Below are 24365 nucleotides of genomic sequence, written 5' to 3'. Positions count from 1 at the left end.
AAATTGTAAAGAAGAGCAAAACCATCTTTTTTTAGGTGACATGATCTTGTATACAGAAACCCCTAAGTAATCCACTAAAAACTATTAGTTAATAAATGAGTCTAACAAGGTGGCAGGATGTAAAAGATCAATACGTAAAACCTACTTCTGTATACTCGCGATGAACAATGTGAAAATGAAATTAAGAGAACCACTGCAGTCCTAGCAGGTGTGGCTCAGTGGACTGAGTGCCAGCCTACAAACCAAAGGGTCGCCGGTTCGATTCCCAGTCAGGGAACATGCCTGGATTGCCGTCCAATTCCCCAGTGTGGGGCATGAGAAAGTCAACCACACACTGATGTTTCTCTCCCTCTCTTTCTCTTTCCCTTCCCTTCTCTCTCTAAAAATCAGTAAGTAAAATCATTTTTTAAAAAAACCACTGCCCTCACAATAGCATCAAAGAGAATAAAATACTTAAAAATAAACTTAATCAAAACAGTATAAAATGATACTACTCAAAAAAAAATCTTTGGTTAACACTAAAGCCAAATTAATACAAATATCATCATGTTCATGAATCAGAAGACTTCCTCCTCTTAAAACAGTGACACGCCCCCCACCAGTCCGCAGACCCCACCTGATCTCCGTGGAGACCCCACCGAGTCTCCGAGTCTCCGCAGAAACTGACTGGCAGGGCCTGAAGTTTATATTGAAACGCAGGGGGCACAGAACAACCAGAAAATCTTGAAAAACAAAAATAAAGTTGCAGGATTTGCACTTCCCAGTTTCAAAACTTACTATAACATCTCCAGGTGAGAAGATCAGAGGTAATTTTAAAACTTGTTTTGTTTTTCTTTATTTTCTAAATTCTCTCCAATGAACATAACTTGAAGAAAAATAAGATTTAAAAAAACATACATAATACCTACTCACTTGTTGAAAAAAAAGTTTTAATTATAAAGAGACAAATATCTAGTGAAAAATAACAAAAGTGCATTAGAGTTTTTTATAAGTTGAAAATTGTAAAGTAGAAACACATCAAGTTTCTAGGGAAATTCATAGAACACACTAAAACAAATCCAGTTTCAAAAATCCTCACTGAAATCACAAGAACCCGAGGAGCAAAGGGAAAACCTGCCCGAGAGGCCCCTTCAGACGCGTGGAGGGGGCGGACCTGGCAGCCACGGCCCGGGGCCCACGCCACAGTGGGGGGGGCGCCCCAGCCCCACGCCGGCTCGACACAGCGAGAGGGCCCAGCGTGTGTGTGGGTCTCACCCTCACCCTCTCGACACGGGGCGACTGCTCCACAGAATTCTCAAGTCAGAACATCGCTGGAAAGCTACAGAAACAGACAGACAGACAGAAAGACGGCCCCCAAGCCACATAAACACAAACTCATTTTTGTTTCCTCACAGTGCCAATGACTTCAACCACAGCACAGTTTTTTAATTTAGGAAAGTAACGCCACCCCTCTCCAGCCGAGTCCACTAGTGAGTCTGCGCTGCTGCGGAGCCTCAGCCCAAAAGGTCTCAATGGGCAGGAGCTCCTTTGCTCAGGGTGCAGAACCCTTCTCGGAACCTCCGTCTTTCGAACAGGTCTGAGAGCCGGCTCAGTGCCATCTGCTCGCTGAGGACCAGACGATGGACGCGAGGTCTGACTCGGTCTCAGGCCAAGACTCACGAACACCGAGTCCCAGCCCCCCGCTGGACAACAGGCGTTATGTAGGCGCGGCGAGCGAGCAGGACGAAGCGTGAGGACCGCCGTGCGCATCCGGGGGGCTCGCGGTCCATGCCAACGCCAGGGCTCTGTTTTGCTGGCGAGCAGAAGGCAGTCCACCCACTGCTTCCCTTGGCCACTCCCTAGCCACGGTCCTGCTTGCGGCGTGAGGACCAGGAAAGGGTCGCCTGCGACCCTGCTGAGTCACTGGCACGATTAAGGAGGGGGACGCAGAAACTAACAGGTCAAGATGCCTCTGCCTGCGTCCCACTCAACACCCCGCACTGAGCTCCGGGAGGTGACCAAGGAGATGAGGCCCCAGGTCGGAAAACCCAGAAACAAATCAAAGAGGCAAAGAGTGTCTGATCGATACTTCCTGTACAGTGACCAGAGTGTGTCGGTAGTGACACGCTCGTGGGTCTGAGCTCCCACGTCGCCACCTCCTCTCAGTGACCCCGAACAAGCAGTCACCCTCCCTGCCTCTCAGCCCCTCCCCCACAGACCGGTGGGGCCACCGTGGCGCCCAGCCCTCCTTGGAACACTGCGAGGACTGACCTGCTTCGAGGGCGACCGCGAGCTCAGCTACGGCACCAAAAGCACCAGCAACAGAGAGCACAGACCGGACCTCGTCAAAACGGGAAACTCGCCCGCGATTCGAAGGGTGCGTCCAGGAGGTGACAGAAAGGCACAGGGCGGGGGAACACGTACCTGACGAGGACTTGCATCGAGGACGTAAAAGGGGCTCTTACGACTCAACAAAAGGACACACAACGCAGCAGCAGGTGAAGGGTGGACCCCCAGGGACGGCGCCTGGCTGCCTGGCCGGGTCGGGGCAGGGGCGGGCTTCTTGGTGGGGCGGTGGAGACGTCCCGGGACTGACGGAGGCGGGCGTGCGGCTCAGAGCAGGGTGACAACCTCGGACTGAGCACTTTAAATGTGTAAACAGCACTGGAGCCGTTTGAAAACTAACAGTGCGCCCAGAGCAGCACCTCCACACGGCGCAGGCGAAGTGCACTCTTTACCCCGGGGGCAGGGACCCCGCCGTGGAAACCAGACAGCAAATGCCAGGTGACGCTGACTGGCGCCGCCCGAGGGCGGTTCCATGGGAGGCGGGTGCTGAGGGCACCGTCCAGAAAGGCTGCCGGTCGCCTGACGGCACCGAGCTTTCTGCCCCGGACGCGGGTGAGTCGCCCGTGGCCACCCAGCTCTGTCCTTCAGACCTTCGGCTCCGCTGTGGGCGCGTGGACAGCGAAACCCGAGGCGGCTTGCTTCCCACGACACACCCACGGACTCTTTTCAAGTGGAAGTGACCGGGCTGCCCGCCTCACCTGCCCGGGTCCCCCCACAGCTGAGGCGCACGCCAGCCCCATGAGAATGTGCGCTGCTCAGACTTGGAGACGGGGGAGAACCCGCCTCCCTGCTCCGGGGACTCGGGAAGTGACGCCCACGACACCCCTGCCAGGCAGAGAGCGGGAGGAGAGGACCACGCATGCGCGGCAGAGGCCACAGGCGAGCTGAGGAGTGGGGGCCGTGGAGTCTGACCCCCCCCGGCCTCCTCTCCCTCTGCTGAGTAGCGGTCACGTCCACACTTTCCCAGTTTGGGGCCTTTCCAGAGGGTGCTCTCAGACCCCCAACGCCCGTCCCTGTGTTCCTCCCTAACCCCCTGCAGCCTCTGTACCAGATTCTTGACACCCCCCAAAAAACAAAACAGAACCTCGCCCTGGCTGGTGTAGCTCAGTGGATTGAGTGCCCACCTTCGAACCAAAGGGTCTCTGGTTCTAGTCCCAGTCAGGGCCCCAGCAGGGAGTGCAGGAGAGGCAACCACACATGGATGTTTCTCTCTCTCTCTCCTTCCCTTCCCCTCTCTCTAAAAATAAATAAATGAAATCTTTTTAAAAAAAGAACACCCTCACTTGCACCCAGCACCCCAAACTCTATTTCATCTTGGCGCAACTTTATTTGGGAAGTTTCAGGAATAAAAATATGCACCCTTGTTTCATCTCAACAAACGAATGGTCTTGCTGATCGCCCTGGGCTACTTCACTTCACACAAGCATCTCACGCTCCTGCAAGCAAAGCGGCCAACACACTGAAAGTCAGCCCGGAGTCAGGCAGACCACGCTCGGCAACTCCCACCGGTCAAACACTGACAGACACACCCAGCACCGAGGGAGTCAGTCGCTCATCAAGTCCCTTCCCAGGGCTGGGGACTGGGGGCGGCCACTGCTCCTCAGCGCCCCCCCCCACTTGCAAACTGTCTCTTCACCAGCAGCGACTCGGGTCCCCTGAACACAGCAGTCCTCCTCTTACACGGTCCTCCCTCCCCATGGAGACACCATCACGAAACATCAGCCCCAGGAGAGGACTCAACACGGTGTCAAAACCAAATCATCTGTGAGGCTGAAGCCATTTCACTTCAGAATCAAGACGTGCAATGAGATGGAATCAGTGTCGTCAAAGGGAGACAGGGTTTCGTTTCCTCATTATGAGCCCTCCGTCACTGCTGCTGATTAAGCCAGAAAATAACAGAGCTCATTACAAAACGATTAGGCACTGCAATAAAAGAGATTAATCACAGAAGCTGTTAAGAGGGGAAAGCACACCCACCTCTGTAAAAAATGCAAAATTTCTTTCCATGCTAGAATGCATATAGAAAATGCAGTCAAAATTCAAATGAATATTGAAAGGAGCATAAACCACGAGGTCAGAGCAAAGTCATCACTGCAGACAAGTTCAGAACGGACTGGACAAGCATGCTGAGTGCATTCGGGGGGCTTCGGAAGCACACTTTGCAAACCACTCACTTAGCCATGCCGGAGAGGGTGGTCCTCGACCGACAGCACACGGCAATCGGTGCCCCATCAGACAAGGACCAGGCAACAATCAGGGCTGAAGAGTTCTGATTTAAAGGGACTTAAATCGGAACGGCCCAGAGATCACCACGCAGACAGACAGACGCTGCAGCCACTCACTCGCACCCCCAGGAGCAAGCGCGCAAAGGAAACAACCACCAAGAGTTGCTAAGCACGCGGATGGCGTACCTGGGTCAATGAGGACTTCCTGCGCCCCTGGAAGAAAGAACAGAGGTCGGTCGTTTGTCAGGAAAACAAAACTGCCTTCAAATTAACGACTACATCGTCTTCAGTACTTCACACGGCCTTGGAAACCTGAGACGCTTCCATCCGATCAGAAGCGCGATTCTGAACAACCGTGGGTTACCAGTTCCGTGCCTTTCCGCTTGGGGGGGCGAGGGAAGGCCACCATACCGTCTGCTTGAAAAGTGAGTACCTCCTTGGCTCCTCTCCCCCACCCGCTTTCTAAGCTCATGCACCCCAACACTTCTCAAACGAGTCTGAGAATTTGTCACTTCCATGAATAAGCCAAAGGACGAAGGAACAGTAGGAACAGTCACTCAATTGTGCAAACATATGCCCACACCTCAGGGGGTGTGGCGGTGGGGCAGAGGTACCAGACGGCTCTACGGGACTTACTGCAAACTTTCTAAAATCTTACACACACACACACACACACAAAATGACTGCACACTTCCCAAACTAAGGGTTTCCAACTATTACGAGGTAACTTTGTAGTTAGTTTAAAATACGCCCTGGCTGGTGGGGCTTGGTGGACTGAGTGCCGGCCTGTGAACCAAAGGGTTGCCAGTTCCCCTCCCAGTCAGGGCACACGCCTGGGTTGCCAGCCGGGTCCCCAGTAGGGGGTGCATGAGAGGCAACCACACACTGATGTTTCTCACCCTCTCTTTCCCCTCCTCCCTCCTCCCTGTAAAAATAAATAAAATCTTTAAAAAAAAACTAAATTAAAAGAAAAATGCAAAACAATTCATTTCATCGTTGCTAGAAGCTTTGAAAGCCTGAGCGTCTGGTCGCTCACCCAGCGCCACGAGCCCCGGTCAGCCCTCTCTGCGGACATGGTGCCTGTGATGGCGGACACACCCCGATGGCACTGGTTCTGACACTCACGCTGATCGTCAGCTGAGGCCACTCACAAACAGTTAACAAGAGTCGAAGACACATGTCCCAGTCAGATACTCCACTGAAATCGTGTTTCTTCAAGTATCTCCACAGAGACAGGGCCCAAGGTCACGGTCCCATTTGAGAGCCGTCTGGTGTATTGCACCCACGTCTCTCATCCACGCACACGCAGAAGTTCAGGCAGCCGTCGCGGGAGGCTGAGGGGCGGGTGGCTGGGCGAGCGGGCTGTGCCGCCAAAGTGGCCTGGCTCGAGCCCCAGGTCTGCCCCTCGCAGGCTGCGTGACCTGAGTGAAGTCACCTCCCATCTGTAAACCTCGACCCCCGCCCACCAAATGGAGACCCACACGCCTGCCGTGAGGCCAACCGCGCAGGAGAGCCTGGGGAGGTGCTGGATAATTCCTGGCTATTTTAATAATGATGAGAATGATGACGATTACTGTTAATAAAGTAAGAAAGACGAAACAGGATAAATAACCATGTAAGAGGAACAGTTACTAGTCAACAGGCATTTCCGTTCAGATTGACTATTGATTTTTTTAATAAACCAAATTGTGTCCATTAGTTACAGACTTGCAGATTCATATACAAGTCTCCAGAAAAAAAAAAATTAGTGGCCTCAAACATTTGACTACTAGGAAAGTAAAACCTTTAAAAAATTAAAGCAAAAGAAGAATTAAAGCAGAAAGAGGTTGAGAGTACAGAATTCTTTAAGTGGGAAAACATTCCCTGGTCCCCAGGGAACCCGCCTGAAAACCACGCACCCTGGACGAGACCGAGAGCCTTTCGACCTTGTCCCCGAGTTCACGTCACCAGCATCAACAGTCCCGACAACAGCAGCTGCCTGCATCTCTCAAATGCCAGGTATTGTGTGTCTCCCTCGAGCTCCATGACACCCCTGTGCGGTGGGGACTGCCACCGCCCCCCCACTGGACAGACACGGAAACCGAGGCACGGAGAGACCGAGCGGCCTTCTCCGTTCGTACTTCCGCTGTTCTGCTGCTGGGACAGCGTCCGAGACGCGACTTCTGGGGGCATGTGGACTGGCCGGTGTGTCCGGGCCTCGCTCAGGCAGCAGAGGCCCCGGGTTCCTGACGGAGGACAAGGTGGCCACCACACACCCACCATCCTGCCCACCACCGGCCCGGTGCCGGGTCTGGGCCTTCACCACCTGCTCCGGAGGAGCCGGGGCCTGCCCTCTGCGAAGTCGGAGCACAGTCTCCCGACGGTGCTCCTCAAACCCGACCTGGGCACTCCCGGAGGGGGTGCAGACGCCGTCTCCCTGCGGACAGCAGAGCGTGCTCTCGCCTTTCGTAGCACGCTGGACACGACAGCACTTGGTGGCTGGTGGGAGAACACAGTGGGCCTTGAAATTCTGTGATCTCGCACCAGAGACAGGAGTGCGGACAAGGAGGAAGAGACACGGGTGAGGAGCGCTGGTGTCCGAATCGGGGCGCACGGGACGGAGGGGCCGAGACCCGGCTCTGAGCCCCAGCCCTTCTGCACCCCCCTCAGTGCACTTTGTTTCCCTCTCAACAGCCAGAGGCTGCCGAGTTCTCCGGGAATGGCCCTGCTGAGCAATGGCGGCCGCCTCCAGGAACCGCTGCAGATGCATCTGGCCGTTTGTTCTGCAGAGGGGCGCCTGGTTCGGGCTGCAGCTACAGCGCCTGGTCCGTAAAGGTGGTCTCTGTGCTCTGCGGGTCGTGGGGGCGGCACACTGGGGAAGAAAAGCACCCAAGGCCTCTCCCCTCGTGCTCGTACACATTACCTTAGGCTTCATCGGTGCTAACAAACATAGCAGATCAGATTTAACTCGTTAAGAGAAATTCATCACCTGGGAGAGTGAGACACAGCACAGACCCTGATTAGCTGTTCAAACTAACCTCTGGGATTAGCTTCACCAAAAACACAGGAATAATGAAGAAAACACAGACAAAGAACTTCAAAGTCAGTCTAATGAAATTTATGCAAGTGTCCCAGAAATCAACCAATCATTACAACCCATTAATACTATTTATAAGATTCGGTAATACTGATAAATATTGAGTAAGACCAAAAAAAAGCATCTCCTGTGCAAGACATCTGACTCCACAGAGGCCACACTCAGGCGAACGTCAGTCAGGCTGCGCTCAGAGGCAGAGGTCACACCTGCGCCCCCCACCTGTCGCCTGAGGCCGGGACCAAGTGCAGGCCCAGGAGGGGGCCGTGCTCACCTGGTCGATGTCTGTTGGCTGCCTCCGCGGGAACAGAGCCCCCCTGGAACCTCCGAGACCCGGTCTTGCCTCCGGTCCCGCCGGGGTAGTGGTAGATGACAGAGGCCGAACACAGCCCTTCGAGGGCGGCTGGGCAGGAGAGACAGAAAAGGGCGATGAACGGATTCGGCAGCCGCCGTCGCTCAAACTGCCTGACAGAAACAACAGCCCTTTCCGTGGAAGTGTCCCCTCTCCCCCAACACAGAGGCTACGCCTACAGATCGCTGGTGTCGCCACAAACAGGGACAGGCCCCAACCCTCTCTCGCGCCAGTGTGGGTGCCGAGACTGGCGTCAGGGGACATGGTCACGAAGCCCGAGGCTCCACAGGAGGAGGGGCTGCGTCCGCACGTCAGACGGACCAGCAGGCCCGCCAGCCTTCCCCTCACTGAGCCAACAGCGCAGCAGGCTCTGCGCCAGCCTCGGACTCCAGGGCGTGCCTCGTGCCCTGGACCGGAGGCACATAAAGCGAGGCCACGGACACAGGGCCAGAGCGCCTTTCCACGCCGGACACCCTGAGTGCCTCCATTCCGGCGGGGCAGCCCCTGGGGGCTCGCCTCCCTGTCCAGGCAGCCACGCTCCCTCGGAGCACAGCCGTTCTGCCGGCGACGGGGGCTCTGCCCCGGGAGCCTTAGGGCCACGAGCCCCGTCGGAGGCGCAGCAGCGCCCGCCTCCACCGTTCCCCGGCGGTTCCCACCCTTCCGGTCTCAAAACTCCCTGACACTGTGAAAACACACTGAGGACCACAGAGAGCTTCTGTGTGTGTGTGTGTCGTGCGTGGGCTACAGCTGGAGATGTTCACCATATTCAGAATAAAAGTATAAAAGGATTTAAATAATTATGTGTTTATTCCTCTAAAAAATAAGAAGCCCCAGAAACGTTAAATTTTTAGGAAATGTAACTAGCTTCCCAAACAAAAGTAACATGCTGGGAGACTGGCATTGTTTTACATCTTCACAGATTTCCTTAACAACTGGCTTCCACGGGTGAGCTGGCTTCTCACAGCGGCTTCTGCGGTCAGTCTGCTGGTGGCACACCAGCCGCCGGGACACCCCGCTGTGGGTATGCTTCTGTGGGACCGGCCGTGCCGTCCCCACGCAGCCTGCCTCTCGGCAGCCCACCCAGCTGACACTCACCGAGTCAGGGACCACGCAGTGGGGACCCTTCTTCGGGAAACGTGGCCCGGGACATGCTGCAGGGACCCCAGTGGCCCCAGGGGTCTGCATCCATTCCCCCGCCCAGTAACTGTGTGTGGACTTCTCCGTCAGAAAGCAAAGTAAGGCTCACGTCCCCTTCCTCGCTCTGCTTAACCCTTCCCTGTGCCTCTTTCGTCCCCGTCTACTCCTCCATCTCACTCCTCTTCCCCACGCTCACGCCCCCATTCTCCCTCAGAAGCCGAGTCAGGACGCCTGGCGCCGTGTTAAGTGCTCTGGTGCCCCGTGGGCTCCACGGCACACGGGAAAACCCGCCTCGAGCCCTTCCCTCGGCCCCTCACTCTGACTTGTGACTCTCACAGGTGGCCGACCGGTGGGCCTCGACGGAAGTGTCCACGCCCGCAGGGCTCCCACGCCTGCAGGGCAGAGCCCTGTCTCAGTCCCCACTCTCGCGCGGCTCAAAGACCGTGCACAGGGAGCCTGCAGACGGGGCTCCCCGCCTGGTGGGGCCCGGAAGGCTGCCCTGTGAAGCAGCCATTTCTCCTTTTTTAGTTTTTTAAACGAGATACAACTCACACACCATAAAACTCACCACTTAGAAATGTGTGGTTCAGTGCTTTTTAGTGTATTCACAGCTGTGCCGGCCTCACCACCCTGCGACTCCAGAACATCTCTGTCACCCCTAAAAGCAATGCCCCCGGGCAGTCTGTCCGCCCCTTACCCCCGTGCCGGCGCCTGCCCCGCCTGTCCGGACACCTGGGGTCACTGGGACCCTACAACAGGCCGCCTTCCCCGTCTGGCTCCCTTGACTTCACCTGATGTCACCCGGCTCATCCGTGTGGGGGTGGCGTCGGCCCTTCACTCGTTTTCGGGTCTGTCCCACCACTCGGATCTGCCTGCTCACCCACCCTTCGGCTGGGGTGTGGGGCAGGCTCTGAAGGGCGGGTGTGAGGGCGGAGGACGTGGGGATGGCATCCCAGCAGAGGGCGAGATGTGGGGGGATTAAAAACCAGAGGACCACGGAACCAGTGCGCGGTAAGGGAAAGTGTGGGGACGCCCCAGCGGACCTGGGGTGCGGGTGGGGTCAGGGAGTCACCCGAGACCCCCTCAGCACCCAGCAGGCTGCCTGCTTCTCCTCCCTCGTCCTTTGTGGGCGGGACCATTTTCGGTTCCTCCCCCTTCGAACAGGAGCTGCTGTGATGGCGCATCTGACTACCGGCCCTGAGAGCCTTACCTCCGAGCCACAGAAAGTCGTTCACGGAGCGCAGGAGCTCCACCGACATGTGGTAGTGCACCAGCGAGTCCTGCAGCATGCCCGCCTGGAGGCACAGGTCCCCCACATGCTTCCGCATGCGCCCTTGGCACCGCTTCTTGTAATGCCTAAAACACAAAGCGTGGAGATGCGTCAGTGCTAACGGCCGGCCCCGCCCCCACGGCCCACTGGCTAAGCGTGCGCCTCACTTGCTACAGACAGGCAGGCAAACAAAATGCTGCGAAGGCGGCAGATGCTCTATCGCTGAAAGGCGGCAACCAGCACTGCCAGATGCGCGCTGGAGGGGTCCTGCTCTCCTCGCGGCCCGCGGCACTGCTCCAGCACAGGAGGCCGCCACGCCTTCTGCCGTTCCGCAGTGTCGGACCAGGTTTTTCTTCTTCAAATGTTCCAATCACACATTAGCAGAGGAACGTTTGCTTTGGCTTCTTAAAAACTTAATCATCTTCCACATTCTTAACTCCAAACCTATTATTATTTTATGAAGAGAGCTATACTGCATATTGCAAGCCAAGCCTCTGGCTTCTGCAAACAAGAGCTGGTCTCCGCTACTTCAGAGCCAGCTGGGACAACGCCCTTAGGGGCGGGCTGGGCAGAGTGTGCCCCCAGATGACGCAAAGGCAGCAGAGAAACCGGACCAAAATCCCCCATTACTGTTTTTAAATATTCCTATTCTTTTGATTATTAAGTTTCTTAGAAGATATAATTTTTTTCAAGAAAAGATCACAGCTGTATTAAGCTTTCCCAGACCATGAAAACATAACTTGTAAGGTTTCTGGCTACGTGAACATTATGAGACGCATTTCAATACAAAGTTACATCCTATCAGATCTAAACAGAATGAGCTCAACAAACTCTGGCTACCCCGGAATTCAGCTTCTCTGCTCCAAACAGTGTGTGAACTAAGATCATCACGTACAGCGGAGTCAGAGAAGAGGCCACGCCAGCCTCCATCCGTGTCCCCCGGCCACAGGCCGTCTTACAGTGGCCCAGCTAACAAGTTCCGCCCCCAGAAAGTACCCCCTCTGCCATCCCCAACTGGACACGGTCATCTGTCTCCCCCACTGGTCACCTCAACAGCTTTCTGTGATCTTCTAACACCCTGTCCTTGGTCCCCCGCCCCCTCCACACACACACGTGGCCAGCACGACCTTCCCACAGCACCTCAAAGACTCTCCCACCCTGTTTGAGCCCCCCCACAGCTCTCCTGCACCCCAGAGCCCTGCGGGCAGCGCCAGCTCCAGCCCCCCCAGCCCCGTCCCCCTGCCCCCACTGGGACCTCGGGCTCCACCCGCCCCTCTGCCTCCCGGCTTCCCCCTCTCCCGAGGGCTCGGTTTGACCGTCGGTTTCTCAAGCCTGCCTTGCCTGCCTCCAACGCTGCACTCTGGGTTGGGGTCCCTGCTGTGTCCCTAGAACATTCCGTGCTGAACCAACTTCTGACATTCCTGAGCTCCAAAACGGCAAGTGTGTTTTGCTTGGCATCGGGTACCCACTCCACTCCCCTGGACACTCCAAACCAAATGAATGGACGGGTCACAGAGGAACTCAGAGCTGCTCCTGCCACCCAGCCCCTAACGCCAGAACCCCTCTCCCAAAGGCCACGCCCGGCGGACAGCCTTCACTGTCCCCCTGTGGAGAGTTTTAATGAGAACCAGCCCTCTCCGGTGCCCCCACAGGAGCACCCCCCCACCCTGAACTCTAGGACAGCGACCCCTTCGACTGTGTCAGCACAGGGCGTTCTCCCCAGCCCCAGTCCTGCAAGGTCCCAGTCTGCCCGGGCCACTCAGGCCCCTGCGCCTGGCTCGAGCTTGCTCTTTCCTCACAGCTCAGCGCGGAGCGCTCTTCCACCAGGAAATCCTCCCCAACAACGTCCTCTGCCACTGGTCAGCCCAGCTACCAGCTGGGTGTCCGTCCACCCCATCCACCAAGACCATGACCTCTCTGAGGATGTGTCGGAAGAGGAGAAAGAGAGTGAAGAAGGAAGGCGGGAAAGAGCAAAACCACAGCCCACGTCCCAAGTCGGAGGACTCGCACCTGTGTGTCAGGTGCCACTGGACCGGCCAGGGAGAAAGGCTGACGTCAGGAGTCACTCTGAGATCCACGGGATGGGCTGTGCAGGAATGCCTGTCTTCGGTTGACGCAGCACAACAGGAGAGGGTAATGCTCTGACGCAAACTGCCCCGAGTGCAGGGAACAGCTCCCTGCACTCGTGGGAAACCCAGACCCCTCCGCCCGACACAGAGAGGCCGGCCCTTCGCCCGCTCATACGCGGGCAGTGCTGGGCCCACGGACTTGCCACGGACACGCTGCACGCTCCCATTCTAACCAGGAGGAGGGTTCGGGGCCCAGAATCACATCTGCCTGCTCCGGTAAGCGCCGTAATTCTCCGTGCACATCGGGGTTCACGGGGACCACTATTACACGGACCCCGCAGATTCTGAATCAGACTTGGTTTCCTCCCGACTTCACTCCGGACATGTCAGGCTAAAATGTGCTTTGACGTGTCCGGCCTGAACTCTTCGGGAAAAGTAAATCGCCCCCTCCCTGCAGGACTTCAGAGGTGCACACGGCAGTCGCAGGCTGTAGCCCAAACATTTCAAACTAAAAAGTACGATCAGTGTGATCGGCAACGATGTGTTCTGAAAACATGGGGTTTTACGCAAAGGGGTCTCAGCACGCTCACGGTTCATCATACTGAGGTCACGTGCTTAACACTCGCTCAAAGTACGTGACATAGAACGAATCTAAGTACTTTGGAAAGTGCCAGCTTCCTCTGCGGACGTGGTTCTCTCCCAGACTGACCTAAACGACAGGACTCAACCCCAGAGTGCTGTCACCCCAAGATCAGCTCTTCGGGGGGACCGAGAGCACACCGAGTCGCAGCGAGCTGTGCAGACAGGGCAGCCGAGGGCAACTGAGGACAGTCGTGCGCCTCCCTCCCCGGCCCTCTCCCCTTTTAAAGTGACTTATTCCCGCTGAGAAGGCACTGCCCCCCCCCCCCCCCCCCCCCCGCTTCGCCCTCTGACCTCACCGACGCAGCGCCTGAGACGGAGGAGAAGCGGAGAAGCGTCCGAAAGGCACTGCCTGCTCCGCAGTGACTGTCGCCGTTCCAGAGGCCCGTTCCCTTTTCTTTTTAGTCCAGTTGTGAGCAGAAAGACCATTCTAGAAGTACCCGACGATCCTGCGACATGCCAGCTCCTCTCCCTGTCGTCCGTGCCTGTCCCCTTGCACCCGCCAACAGACCCGCCTCTTGCCCACCTCGGGTCTGCCTCCCTGAAGGACAGAGCGACTCTGCCCTCCCCAGGCCCACCGACCCCTGGGCCAACTGCCAGCGCTCGCCCTGAGACTCGCGGCTGGCCCTGCCACGCCCTGCCGGCTTCTGTAGTGGCCGCCCGCCCCGGTGCCTTCAGCAGACACAGCCACCGCACCTCCCGTCCCAGGCACCCTGAACCCTCCAGGACCTTCCAAGATCCAGCTTGTCTCTGGCCCTCAGCCTGCCAGACCCCCCCCCCCAGCTGCCCCCCACCCCCGCTGTACATGAGCCCATCCACGTGCGCGGTCCGACTTCAAGCCAATCGATCGCTGGCAGCCCCCACGGGTGCCCCCAGTCTGGTTCCTGCACCGGAGTGAGCTCCGGCTCACACTCCGACTAGGCTGGCACGCACTCTAGAGGGTGGCCCCGGATCAGTAAGCAGCCACCACACGCCCTGGCTCAAGTCAGGGCCCCGAGGGGCACGCCTGAGTCCCCCTCCTCCTCGCCCGCACCCCACTCCGCACTCTGGCACGTCCTGTCACTTTTGTCCCTGAGCACACCTCAGCTTCGCTCCACAGGCCCCGCACAGGGCCCCGCACGCTCCCGGGTGTGCCAAGTCACCGCCCTCTGAAGAGGGAGGTCTCTCCTGCACCTGTCACTCAGGGGAGGCACGTGAGTCTCACGCTCGGGGCCAGGAGGTGGCCCAGGAAAAGGGACTCATGGTTCTCCTGTGGTCTGAACTTGGAAGGGCCCAAGGTCTAGGAGAAACCTCAGCTGATGGTCACACCTGCCAGGGGGGTGGGGGTAGGAGTAGGGGGGCAGCCAGGCAGGGCTACTCTCCCAGCACTCCCCGGGGACCTGGTAAGTTTAAGACAGGCCCCACGACCCGGGGCAGGAACAGGGCACCGCAGCATCCCCGCCACGCGGGATCTATGCCTAGCAGCTTCAACTTCTGGTGCCCACTACACTTACTCACTGGTGTTCCGTTCCCTCGACCCCAGAACGTCAGTCTGTGTCAACTGAGACGAAGTAAGCGAGGATGCAGGTGTTCACATGGGGACCAGAGCCTTCAACAGCCGCAGCCTCCTGGCCATAGTGGTGGCAAAACCTGTCCCGGCGAGGCGTGGTGGGGCCTGGGCCACCAAAAGGTGTCCCTCGGGCTGACCTTGGGCGCTGTGGTCGCATTACTGCAAACTCACCACCAGCCCCTCAGGGTTGCACATCAGCCTCGGCAAACACGGGAACAGAGTGTCTTACCAACACGGGCGCAGATCAAAGGCTGCAGCCAAACAGCTGCGAACAGGGAGCCCGCCCCTCACTGCACGCCTGCTGGCGAAGGCGGAAGACCACCACGGTCAGTGACAGAGGTCCTCGTGTCCCCAAGACCCAAACGCACTGGTCACTCACGAGCAGATCCTACGTCCCTGACGCCCCAAAGGGCTGCCCTTGTCAAGGGGGCACATGACTGGGGTCAGTCTTCGAGGAGCCTCCGGCCCTTCAGGAAGGGGAGTCACTAAGGTGAAGTCCGTGGCGTGCTCCGGTGAAAGCAGGAGAAACTCCAGTGGCCGCTTCCTCCAGCAGCGCCCCTTTGCTGGTGACCGTGGTCAAGAAGCACCGCCATGCACATCACCCAGCAGCAGCAGCCAAGAACCACGTGCCTGATGCGCGAAGTTCAAAGCCGGGACCAAGCAAGGCACTGCAGCCTTCGACTTTCCGCATTAAAACAGCCCGTGAACTGGCCGCCGCAGCTGCTGAAATCAATTAGCATCTCGCTTCCTCAAACAAACAAAAAAATTAGTAAGGGCTCACTGGTCACAGGTACTAAGGAAAACCAAACAGGGTCCCCAAAGCAAGTGCTTCCGTGGGGCTCAGACACCAGTGGGTTACGTGCTGAAAAAGCTGAAACTCAAAAACCATTAGGAAACAAAAGGATGGCAGGGATGATGCAGGGGCCGGCAGCAGTGAGGGTCAGTCTTCCAAGCGATGAAGGCGATGGGGAGGCGGCACGGGGGGCGGTCGGGCCGTTCCCAGTGCGACACGTTCACGCCTACCTTTTCAGACCCAACAACATACTCACAGGGCGGTGTGAGAGAAAGAAAAGAAAGAACAAGCGAAATTAGAAACGCACAAGAACAAAAATAACTCTGACAGCCACGGCAGCCCACGAGCGAGAACCCGCCGGGGCCCTGCTGAGGCTGGGACACACGGGACACTCGGCAAGACCCGCGGCCTCCTCCCGGGCGGGCTCATCTCGCCACCCCTACCAAGGGCTGCAGGCGAGACTCGGCCCCGTCCCTGCCCCAGGCCCGTCCCTGCCCCAGGCCCGTCCCTGCCCCAGGCCCCGGGGGCAGGGGGAAGAGAGCAGTGGCACCGCAAAGGCCACAGCGATTCAGTGACTAGAGGGGCAGGGTCTGATCTGGGGTCACTGGCATCTCACTGAAGCCCGAGTGAAGGGTGAGTGTTCGGGGTGCGGTTAGAACAGAACGGGCTGCCGGGGCCAGGTGGGATGTGCCGCTGCGCCCCGAAGCCCAGGGCACACCTGGCCCGAGGAGGCGCTCCACACACGTGTGGTCGTGTTCCCAGCCACTCCGCGCCAGGCGGGTGTTCCGAAACAGCCTCACTGCTCCCACCAAACTGTGAGCCCAGATTTCAAATGCGAAACCGAGCTGTATTCTCCGGTGGGTCTGCGGCCACACGAAGTTGATGAGCAAAAATGTCACTGGTGCCTCGTGCAGCAGAGGGGGAGGCACTGGGCCCGGGGCCAGGGCAGGGCTCCCCGCCCAGGCTGCTTCGAGGCGTCACGCGCTCACCCAGCGGTGGTGCAGTGGGGAGGGGCCTGTCCCTGCCGGCCACAGGCCGTGGTGACATGGGGTGCCCAGGGGGCCGTGTGAGCTGCGCTGCCCCACCCCATGAGGGTGGCCCGCCTGAGAGCCCAGCAGGCGCATCCCACTCCTTGGAACTGAGGCAGTGAGGAGGAGCGGGAAGGGCGTGCTGGCATGTGCCTCCAGGGCCACTGCAGTGACCAACACGGGCCGCGGTGTGACTGCCTTGTCCTCCCCTCAGACCACATAAATGTATCCAGGTGAAGAACAAAAAATCAGCCCAGACCCTGCAGGGCACTGCACTCAGGTCTGGCTCGGGCCGCTCTGTGCCTGTCACTTACAGGGCTGGACCGGGCCGTTTCTTAACGCTGTGCCACTTTCTCCGCCCACTTACCAACGACCAGAAAAGCAATGTCTGACCTGGGGTCAATTCAAGAAACAGCGAGCACTGACCTGCAGCAGGCCTCGGCCAGCATGCACGCATGCCATTCACTCCTCACCTGTGAGACAGACCGTCACCCGGAGTCCAGGGGAGGGAGGAACAACACGGAGTGCCTGCCGGGCACAAAGCCGCAGTGGCACAGCCACCCTGTGCTCTCCCCAGCAAGGGGCTCGCTCTGGGCAAACAGCTGCACCCTGGGCTTGCCCCTCGTCTCCCGGTGCCGACATGCCGTCCTCAGACGCCACAGCGGCAGTAGGGGGGATGGAGCAGAGGGCGGGCGGGGCAAAGAGCCAGAGGACACACCCGCAGGCCTGGTGCACAGTGAGGCTGTGGGCTCAACAGGAACCTGTGAGCACTACCTCCTCCCGCTTTGCCCGCACTCCCAGCCCCACAGAAGCTGCAGCTCTCAGGAAGTCCCCAGTGGTGCCCCTGATGTCCTGAGGCGGACACTGTGGCTACCAGGAGGGAAGACAGGGCCTGGCCCACGCACAGCATCCAGCCTGGGAGGCAGGGCCCTGGTCCTCTTCCAGCTGAGCTCACACCTTGCTCTGCTGCCCCTCCAAATGCGGCCCCCACCTCTCCATCCAAGGGATGACCCCGAGCACACTCCAAACTGTGCTCCAGGGCAGCGCTGTCGACGGGGGCAGACCGTCTGTCGACGGGGGCAGACCGTGAGCCACGTAAGTAAATCTAAGTTTTCTAGTTGCCACATTTTAACAAGTGAGAAAGAGGCCCCAACCAGTCTGCCTCAGTTGGTGGAGTATCATCCAGCAAAGCAAAAGGTCAGCAGTTCCATTCCTGGCCAGGGCACGTGCCCAGGGTGCAGGCTGGGTCCCCGGCCAGGGCACGTGCCAGGGGCAACCAATTGATGCTTCTTTCTCATATCAATATTTCTCTCTTTCTCCCTCCCTTCCCCTCTCTAAAAAATAGTAAAACAAAATAGTAAATAATAAGTACTTGAAACTGATTTGGATCATTTATTTAATCAATTCCATGTAAAATGCTATCATTTGGGCACATGATCAATATATAAACACTAGTGAGCAACCTTACATCACCTCTTCTGTCCCAAGGCCCGGACCTGGCGTGCACTGCGCTCACAGCTCACACCAGCTCCAACCTGCCTCCTCTCTGCTGCTCAGGAGCCGCAGGGGCCGCGGCCGCCATACTGGGCAGCAGCTCCAAGGGTCCCGCTGGGGGTCCCGCTGGGGGTCCAGCTGAGAAGAGGGAGTAAGTGAACACAGCAACCCTTAAAGGATTTCCCTTACGCAAAGGCTGTCCTGTTTTTTTTAATGTATTGATGTTTTTCTTTTTAGAGAAACACCGATTTTTGTTGTTGCGCTTAATCACTCATTGGCTGATTCTCATTAAGTGCCCTGACCAGGGACAGAACCCACAACCTTGGCGTAGCAGGAAAACACTCTAACCCACTGAACAACTTGGCCAGGGGGAGGTTTCTAGTCTGGACATGAATGGACTGCGCCTTTCTCGCCCTGGCTACAACCGAGTTCCCCCCCTTGTCCCTCCCTGATGTCAGGGAGCAACCCAAGAATGAAGCCCGGACCCCAGGCCCCGCAGTAAACTCACCTACTGTCTGTGTCCAGTCCCACGAAGTCCTTTTTCTCAAACGGGACACAGAGCAGCGGGATCTTGTCCCCGGACTTGTCTGTGGCCCTATCCAGACGCTTGGACTCCAGCACGATGAAGAGAGACTCGATGAAGTCCTCGATCCGCTTCTCCACCGTCGGGCAGTCCTCGTAGCCGGGGTAGAAGGCCACGTCCGTGCGCGGCTGCTCGGCGACCTCGCCCTGCAGCCCGAAGACGAAGAGCCTGGAGTCGTAGAGCGTGGCGCCGTACATCTCCTTCTGCACCTGGAACTTCTCGAAGGTCTGCGGCCAGTCCTTGGCCGAGCAGCAGTCTGTGATGGTGACGAGGCCCACGACCTTGCGATGGGTCTGGAAGTCGCCCCACTCGTTGTTCTCGGGCGGGTAGTGGTGCCGGTAGCGGATGTACAGCACGCGCTGGGAGTCCCGCACGCTGATCTGACTCACGGAGGAGATCCTCTTGTAGATGCGGAAGAAGTTCTCTTCCGAGACCACCCCCACGGGCTGGACCACCACGAGGAGCGTCTGGTGGTCCTCAGCACACTGCATGTAATCGGGGACGCTCATCCTGAAGCCCCTGCCCAGAGAGATGAGAGGTGGTGAGGTGCACGCGGTCGTGTAGGCTGCTTTGGGGGGGACCCTGACGCTGACCCCCTGGGAGTCAGGGTGAGCCCCCGCAAAGTGTGAAGCACAACCCGCCCCCAGGGCTCTGCAGACGGCCACCCCAGCTCTCACCCCAACACCACCGCTCTTGGCCGGGCTCTGAGCACCCTTGTTTCCTGCTTTCGACGCCTAGCCAGGTGTCGGAACATTTCATTCCGAAATGTTCACTGAATGAACGAAGGGGCAGAGGGATAATCTGCTTCCCCACCCCTCAATGGAATCAGAAGACCTGGACTTGAACTCCAGTCTGCCTAAGCGCCTAAACTGCAAAATAATGGAGAGAAGAAAACTTGCCCACGACAGCCTATCTGGATTAAGGAAGGCTGCAAGCGTGAAATACGCAGCACACTGCCTGCCATGAAAGGGGGGTCACACACAGGTACTGTCCCTCCTTTATAAACGGTGGGCCTAGGGGAGCTTTGTGGCCTGTCTGAGCCAATGTCGGCGAGTACAGACAGGGAACAGGGACACCTGATGGTCAGCGCCGTTGAGGAGCCGAACTAGACAGTCTGCGTGCCAGCTGGCTGCCCCCACAGACCTTCACAAGGGAGATGGTGATGCCAGGAGATCTGAGCTCCAGGGGCGACTCCTGGCCCTCACTACCCATGTGGGTGACCAGGGCAGGCCACCCCAGTCCCTCGGAGTGGGTGACTGTGTCCACTCCAAGCCCCAGTTGAACTGTGGGTAAAAACGAAGATAATCACTGTGCGTCAATGTCTGCTCTGACGCTGTGCCCTAGTCCACAAGGGAGACTCCATGAACACTGCCACCGAACTCGTCCGCAACCCCCAACTCTGGAGTGTGGAGTGCGGGGACCCAGCCCTGATGGCCGGAGGCAGCCGCACCAGGAGTTTTAGGCTTCAGGGTCCCACGTGCAGGAACTGCCCCCCGTGGCCCTGTGTCTAATTTCTACGTGTGGTTTTGTTTTCTCCTTAAACAGGAACCTCACACTGCATAGCCTTCGGGTCACCAAAACCTGCCACAGCGACCAGGTGAAGCAAGAACACGAGAAGGTCATTTCCACAAGACCCGTCCCTGACTCTAACGGCAGGAATTTCATCCTGGGCTGGGAGGAAGAGGGTGGTGGGGTCAGCGGTATAGGGCCACCTATCTCAGGATGGACTGTATTTCACCCCTTACCCTCCACCAACCGCAAAATACATATGGACAGAGGGGTGTGGACAAGATGTTTGTGTTTAAAAAAAAAAAAAAGAAAAAAAGAATCTGCCCTGGCCAGTACAGCTCAGTAGATTTGAGGAAAGGTCTGAGAACCAAAGGACTGCAGGTTTGATTCCCAGTCAGGGAACATGCCTGGGCTACAGGCCAGGTCCCCAGTAGGCGGCGTGCAAGAGGCAACCACATATTAAATGTTTCTCACCATCTCTTTCTCCTTGCCTTCCCCTCTAAAAATAAAATAAATAAAACCTTCTTAAAAAATTGACATAAAATTTTTTAAAAATTTTTTAAAAGACTCTCTGGTCTGCTAACATACTTTGTTTCTGCCCAGGACATAAATGGTTCGTGTGCATATTATTTCATTTAAACCTGTAAATATCCCTCCCACTTCACAGACGGCGCGATGGTGCTGGATCACGGAGAGGCCAGCGCGGAGGCAGCGTTTAGAGCCAAGCCCCCGCTCGCCACCTGCCCTAGAGGCTGGCGCACCCCCGCCTGCTGCCCCTGCAGTGACTCTCGGAAGAGTCTTTTCTGCAAAGAATCAAAATCAAATCAACTCTCCGCAAAGTGCTGTGCCGCCCTTGGGGGAGGGTCTCAAAATCGTAAGGGTTGGGGGAAGATCTGAGAGTTTTGTGTTCCTCAAAGGAGGCCTGAGTTCAAAAGAAACTGAAAAACGTTTATCTAGTCTAAGCCTCCACTGTGTGGAGAAGGGAGGGGAGGCCCAGAGTTCATGAACAAAGGGCCTTATTAACAAGTATCGCCTCACTGCAGCACTGAGCAAGCCCTGGGCACTGCCGAGCGGATGAAGGGTCGGACCAGAAGGCCCAGGAGGCCAAGGGTTACAAAAGAGAGAGAGAGAAACCCACAAGGCCGTCTCTCTGCAATGCTGCACCACGACATGGCATCGAGTCGCACAATACGTTCGCACTCAAAATTAATGTGTAACGGGTCACAGAAACTGGGACCTTGGGATCCTGCTGGAATCCCAGCCTTTACCACGGTCTTTCCCGATTCAAGTGTGTGTGTGGCGGGTGTGTGCTGGGCACAGGGCTCTCCCAAACTCAGCCCTTCATTCACACGTGTACAAATCCCACACAGCCCCGCCAGGGAAAAGACACCTACCCATGAGGTTGAATTAATAAAATTTAAAGTGATCCGCCCGCCCACATCATCAGCAAAAGGCGCAGCGGTGGGCAGAGACCCCACGTGGCAAGCACCAAGTCCACAGATCGTCTCTAGCACTGGCTGTCACTCTTCATGACCGTGAGTGAGTCACGCAGGGTCGCCGAGGTTTAGTTTCCTCTTTCGCGAAAGGCTGCAGCTGAAACTACGGACATATAAAGTCTCCTCATTCACATGCTCGATGACCAGTGACCACGTCCCCTGTACCAGGCTCTGCATAGATCCAAACACCGGTCCCAGGTAGAGGGCAGAGGAAGTCAGCATCATAAAGCTGTTAATGGTCCCCAATTTGAGACACAGATTCAATGCTACTCTGATTAGGATCCCTACCAGATTTTTCATGGAATGCAACACGTTAATTTGTGGTCAAGAAGAACCAAGAAATGACTGAAGAGCCACCACGAGGGAGGGACATTTGTCCCAACAGATACAACTACTAGTGGGGTACAGGGTTTCTCTCTGGAGTGATCAATGTTCTAAAACTGAATGTGGTGATGGCCACACTGCTCTGTGAATACACGAAATGCCACTGCGTTGCGTGTCTACACGATTCCTTCGAGGGAGCACAGGATGAAAGGGGGCAGCACTGACCCAGCTCTGGTGTCAGGGACTCCTGGTGTCAGGGACTCATCCAACACGAACACCCAACATGGAACATCGAACATGTTTCTTCACCTCGCCAGTTCCTCCAGAGGCTGAACCGAGTTACCGCACAGGCATCAATTCCACTCCTAGCTACACACCAGAGAGGCCTGCAAACCCACATGGAAGCGAACACTTGCTCAGGAAGGTTGGGAGCAGTATTATAGTAACCCAGAGGAAGTGGGCAGGGCTGGAGAGTCTGTGAAAGGACGAAGAAGAAACAAAACGGCCTGCGTCCACACCAACAGGGGTGCCCAGCCTTTTGGGGTCTCTGTGTCACACCGGAAGAAGCAGAGTTGTCTTGGGCCGCACATTAAATACACTGCAACACGCCATCGCCAAAAAAAACCTCGTCGAGTTTTAATTCACGATTTTGTGAATTCACAGCCACCTGGGCCGCAGGCAGCCACGGGCCGCACATGGGACACCCTTGGGCCCACTCAGCGACGGCAAGAAATGGAGGACAGATGAACCTAGCAGCCTGTGAACCTCAAAAAATTCCGTGAAGGAAGCCAGGCACCCACAACCAGAGGCGATCCAACTCACTGCTAGGAGCTGCCCGAAATAGGCACATCCGCGCGGGGAGAGAGGGCGACTCCGTGGCCGGGCCGGGCAGGGCGCAAACGAGGCCGGCGGGCGCCCCTGTGAAGCGCCAGGCGAGTCCTGCGAGAGCAACAGCCGCACAGCTGTGACTCCACTGAAAGCCGTTCACCTCCAAGGGTGGGCTTTCGGCGCGGGGTCGACTCGTCAACACAACTGTCACCTGAAAACGATCTTCCTTGACAACTGTCCCGCCCCCCCCCCCACCGCAGTTCCCTACCAGGTAAGAAACGCTAACCACCCTCAGCGAGCCCTCCAGGAGTCTCCGGGCGGCGGGACCCCCGCCCCCCATCCCCGCACCTGGCCCTCCCGCCGCTGCTTCCGGCGCCACGGCCCGCGCCCTCCGCACCGCCCAACCCCAGCTTCCGGCCATGGCGCCCCCTCAGTGCAGCTGCGGCCGCGGCCCGCGCCCCCCGGACCGCGAGCGTCTGGGCCGCACGCGTCCACGCAGGGAGAGCCCGGGCAGGCGCCGCGGGCCGGCGCGGAGTAGACACTTGTCCCTGCACCCCACCGAGTGGACCGCACGATCCCTGCCGGGACCTGGCGCCCGCGGCGCCCAACTCCGTTGGTGCGACTTTTCGTCCGGAGGCGAGTGAAGAGGAACCGCGACGGGACGGCCCCGGATCCAGGCGCAGGGGAGGCGGCGGCGGCGGGCGGGAGCTGCAACCCCGCTCGGAGGCCGGCCGGGCCCCGGCTCTCGAGCGGGTCCCGGGCCCCTGCACCCCGCCTTCCTGCCCGCAAACCCCGCTGGACCTGGGGGCGTCGGCCGAGGCGAGGAAGCCGGAGGGGAAGGGGCGACCACCGCGCTCCGAGGAGGCAGCGGCCCGGGCCCAAGGGGGGGGGGGGAGGCAGGTGTGCGCCGGGTGCTCGGCAAGTGCGGACATGGCCCGGGACAGGTGAGATCGGGGCCTGGCACAGGTGCGAACTGGGGCCCGGCTGAGGCAGGTGGCGGGGCAGGTGCGGGAGGAGGCGAGCCTCTCAGCTGGACCCGCTGCCCCAGGCCCACGCCAACCGTCACACACGGACGGCCCTCCGGCGACCGGCCCGCCCCCTGCCGGGAGCCCCCACCTTGCACTTACACAGCCGGGGGCCCTAGGCCCGGAGCAGAAGCCGGCGAGCGGACGGACGGGCAGCGAGATCGAGCAGGTTCGGCGGACGCTCCGGCTCCGAGCTGCAGCTTCCGAGGGGCGGGGAGGGGCGGGGGTGGGCCGACCCGGTACCACTCTTGCGCATGCGCAGATCCTGCAGGGCGGGTCATCCAGGGCGGGTGCTCCGCTCCGGGTTTTGGAAGACGCCGGGAGGGAGGGGCAGGGACGCCAGGGGGTCGGGGCGGAGAGAGAAGGCGGGGAAGGAGGTGGGAAGACGTGGGGGGGAGAGGAGGGAGAAAGGGGCAAGTGTAACTGAACACTGGGGCTCCCGGCTTGCAGTGTCTGAGCCTGAGGAACCCAAGTCTTGTTGAGAGAAAACGTTTTTATTTTTACCTGTGACAGTAAAGGAGCCTGGGGAATATATTTCAAAGCTCTGCCCCCTGTAGGGAGGCTTAGCCATTGCTTATACCCAACTATGTAATTAATTAATTGTCGATGTATTTTTTGCTATTGACTCCGGATTTGGTTAATTACT

General features: G+C 57.9%; 1 protein-coding gene across 3 annotated transcripts in view; it reads right to left on the bottom strand.

Annotated features, from left to right (window-relative positions):
- Nucleotides 1-23939, bottom strand: part of TRAPPC9 (trafficking protein particle complex subunit 9) — a 219722-nt gene extending 195783 nt beyond the window's left edge. The window contains exons 1-5 of one of the 3 annotated variants that reach the window (XM_053660957.1): nucleotides 23811-23939; nucleotides 18463-19056; nucleotides 10323-10468; nucleotides 7898-8026; nucleotides 4737-4763 (exon numbers count right to left, since the gene is read on the bottom strand). In XM_053660957.1, coding sequence (XP_053516932.1) covers nucleotides 4737-4763; nucleotides 7898-8026; nucleotides 10323-10468; nucleotides 18463-19046 — 886 coding nt within the window. In that variant the 5' untranslated portion in view covers nucleotides 19047-19056; nucleotides 23811-23939. The remainder of the gene's footprint in view (nucleotides 1-4736; nucleotides 4764-7897; nucleotides 8027-10322; nucleotides 10469-18462; nucleotides 19057-23810) is intronic. The other 2 variants (XM_053660956.1, XM_053660958.1) reach the window with 2 other exon arrangements.
- Between the last annotated feature and the right edge of the window lie 426 nt (nucleotides 23940-24365).

This window comes from Artibeus jamaicensis, unplaced genomic scaffold (genome assembly GCF_021234435.1).
Source record: "Artibeus jamaicensis isolate MK-2021 breed Jamaican fruit bat unplaced genomic scaffold, CSHL_Jam_final scaffold_916, whole genome shotgun sequence".
NCBI classification, from domain to species: domain Eukaryota; kingdom Metazoa; phylum Chordata; class Mammalia; order Chiroptera; family Phyllostomidae; genus Artibeus; species Artibeus jamaicensis.
This window is presented reverse-complemented; position numbering and strand designations above follow the sequence as displayed.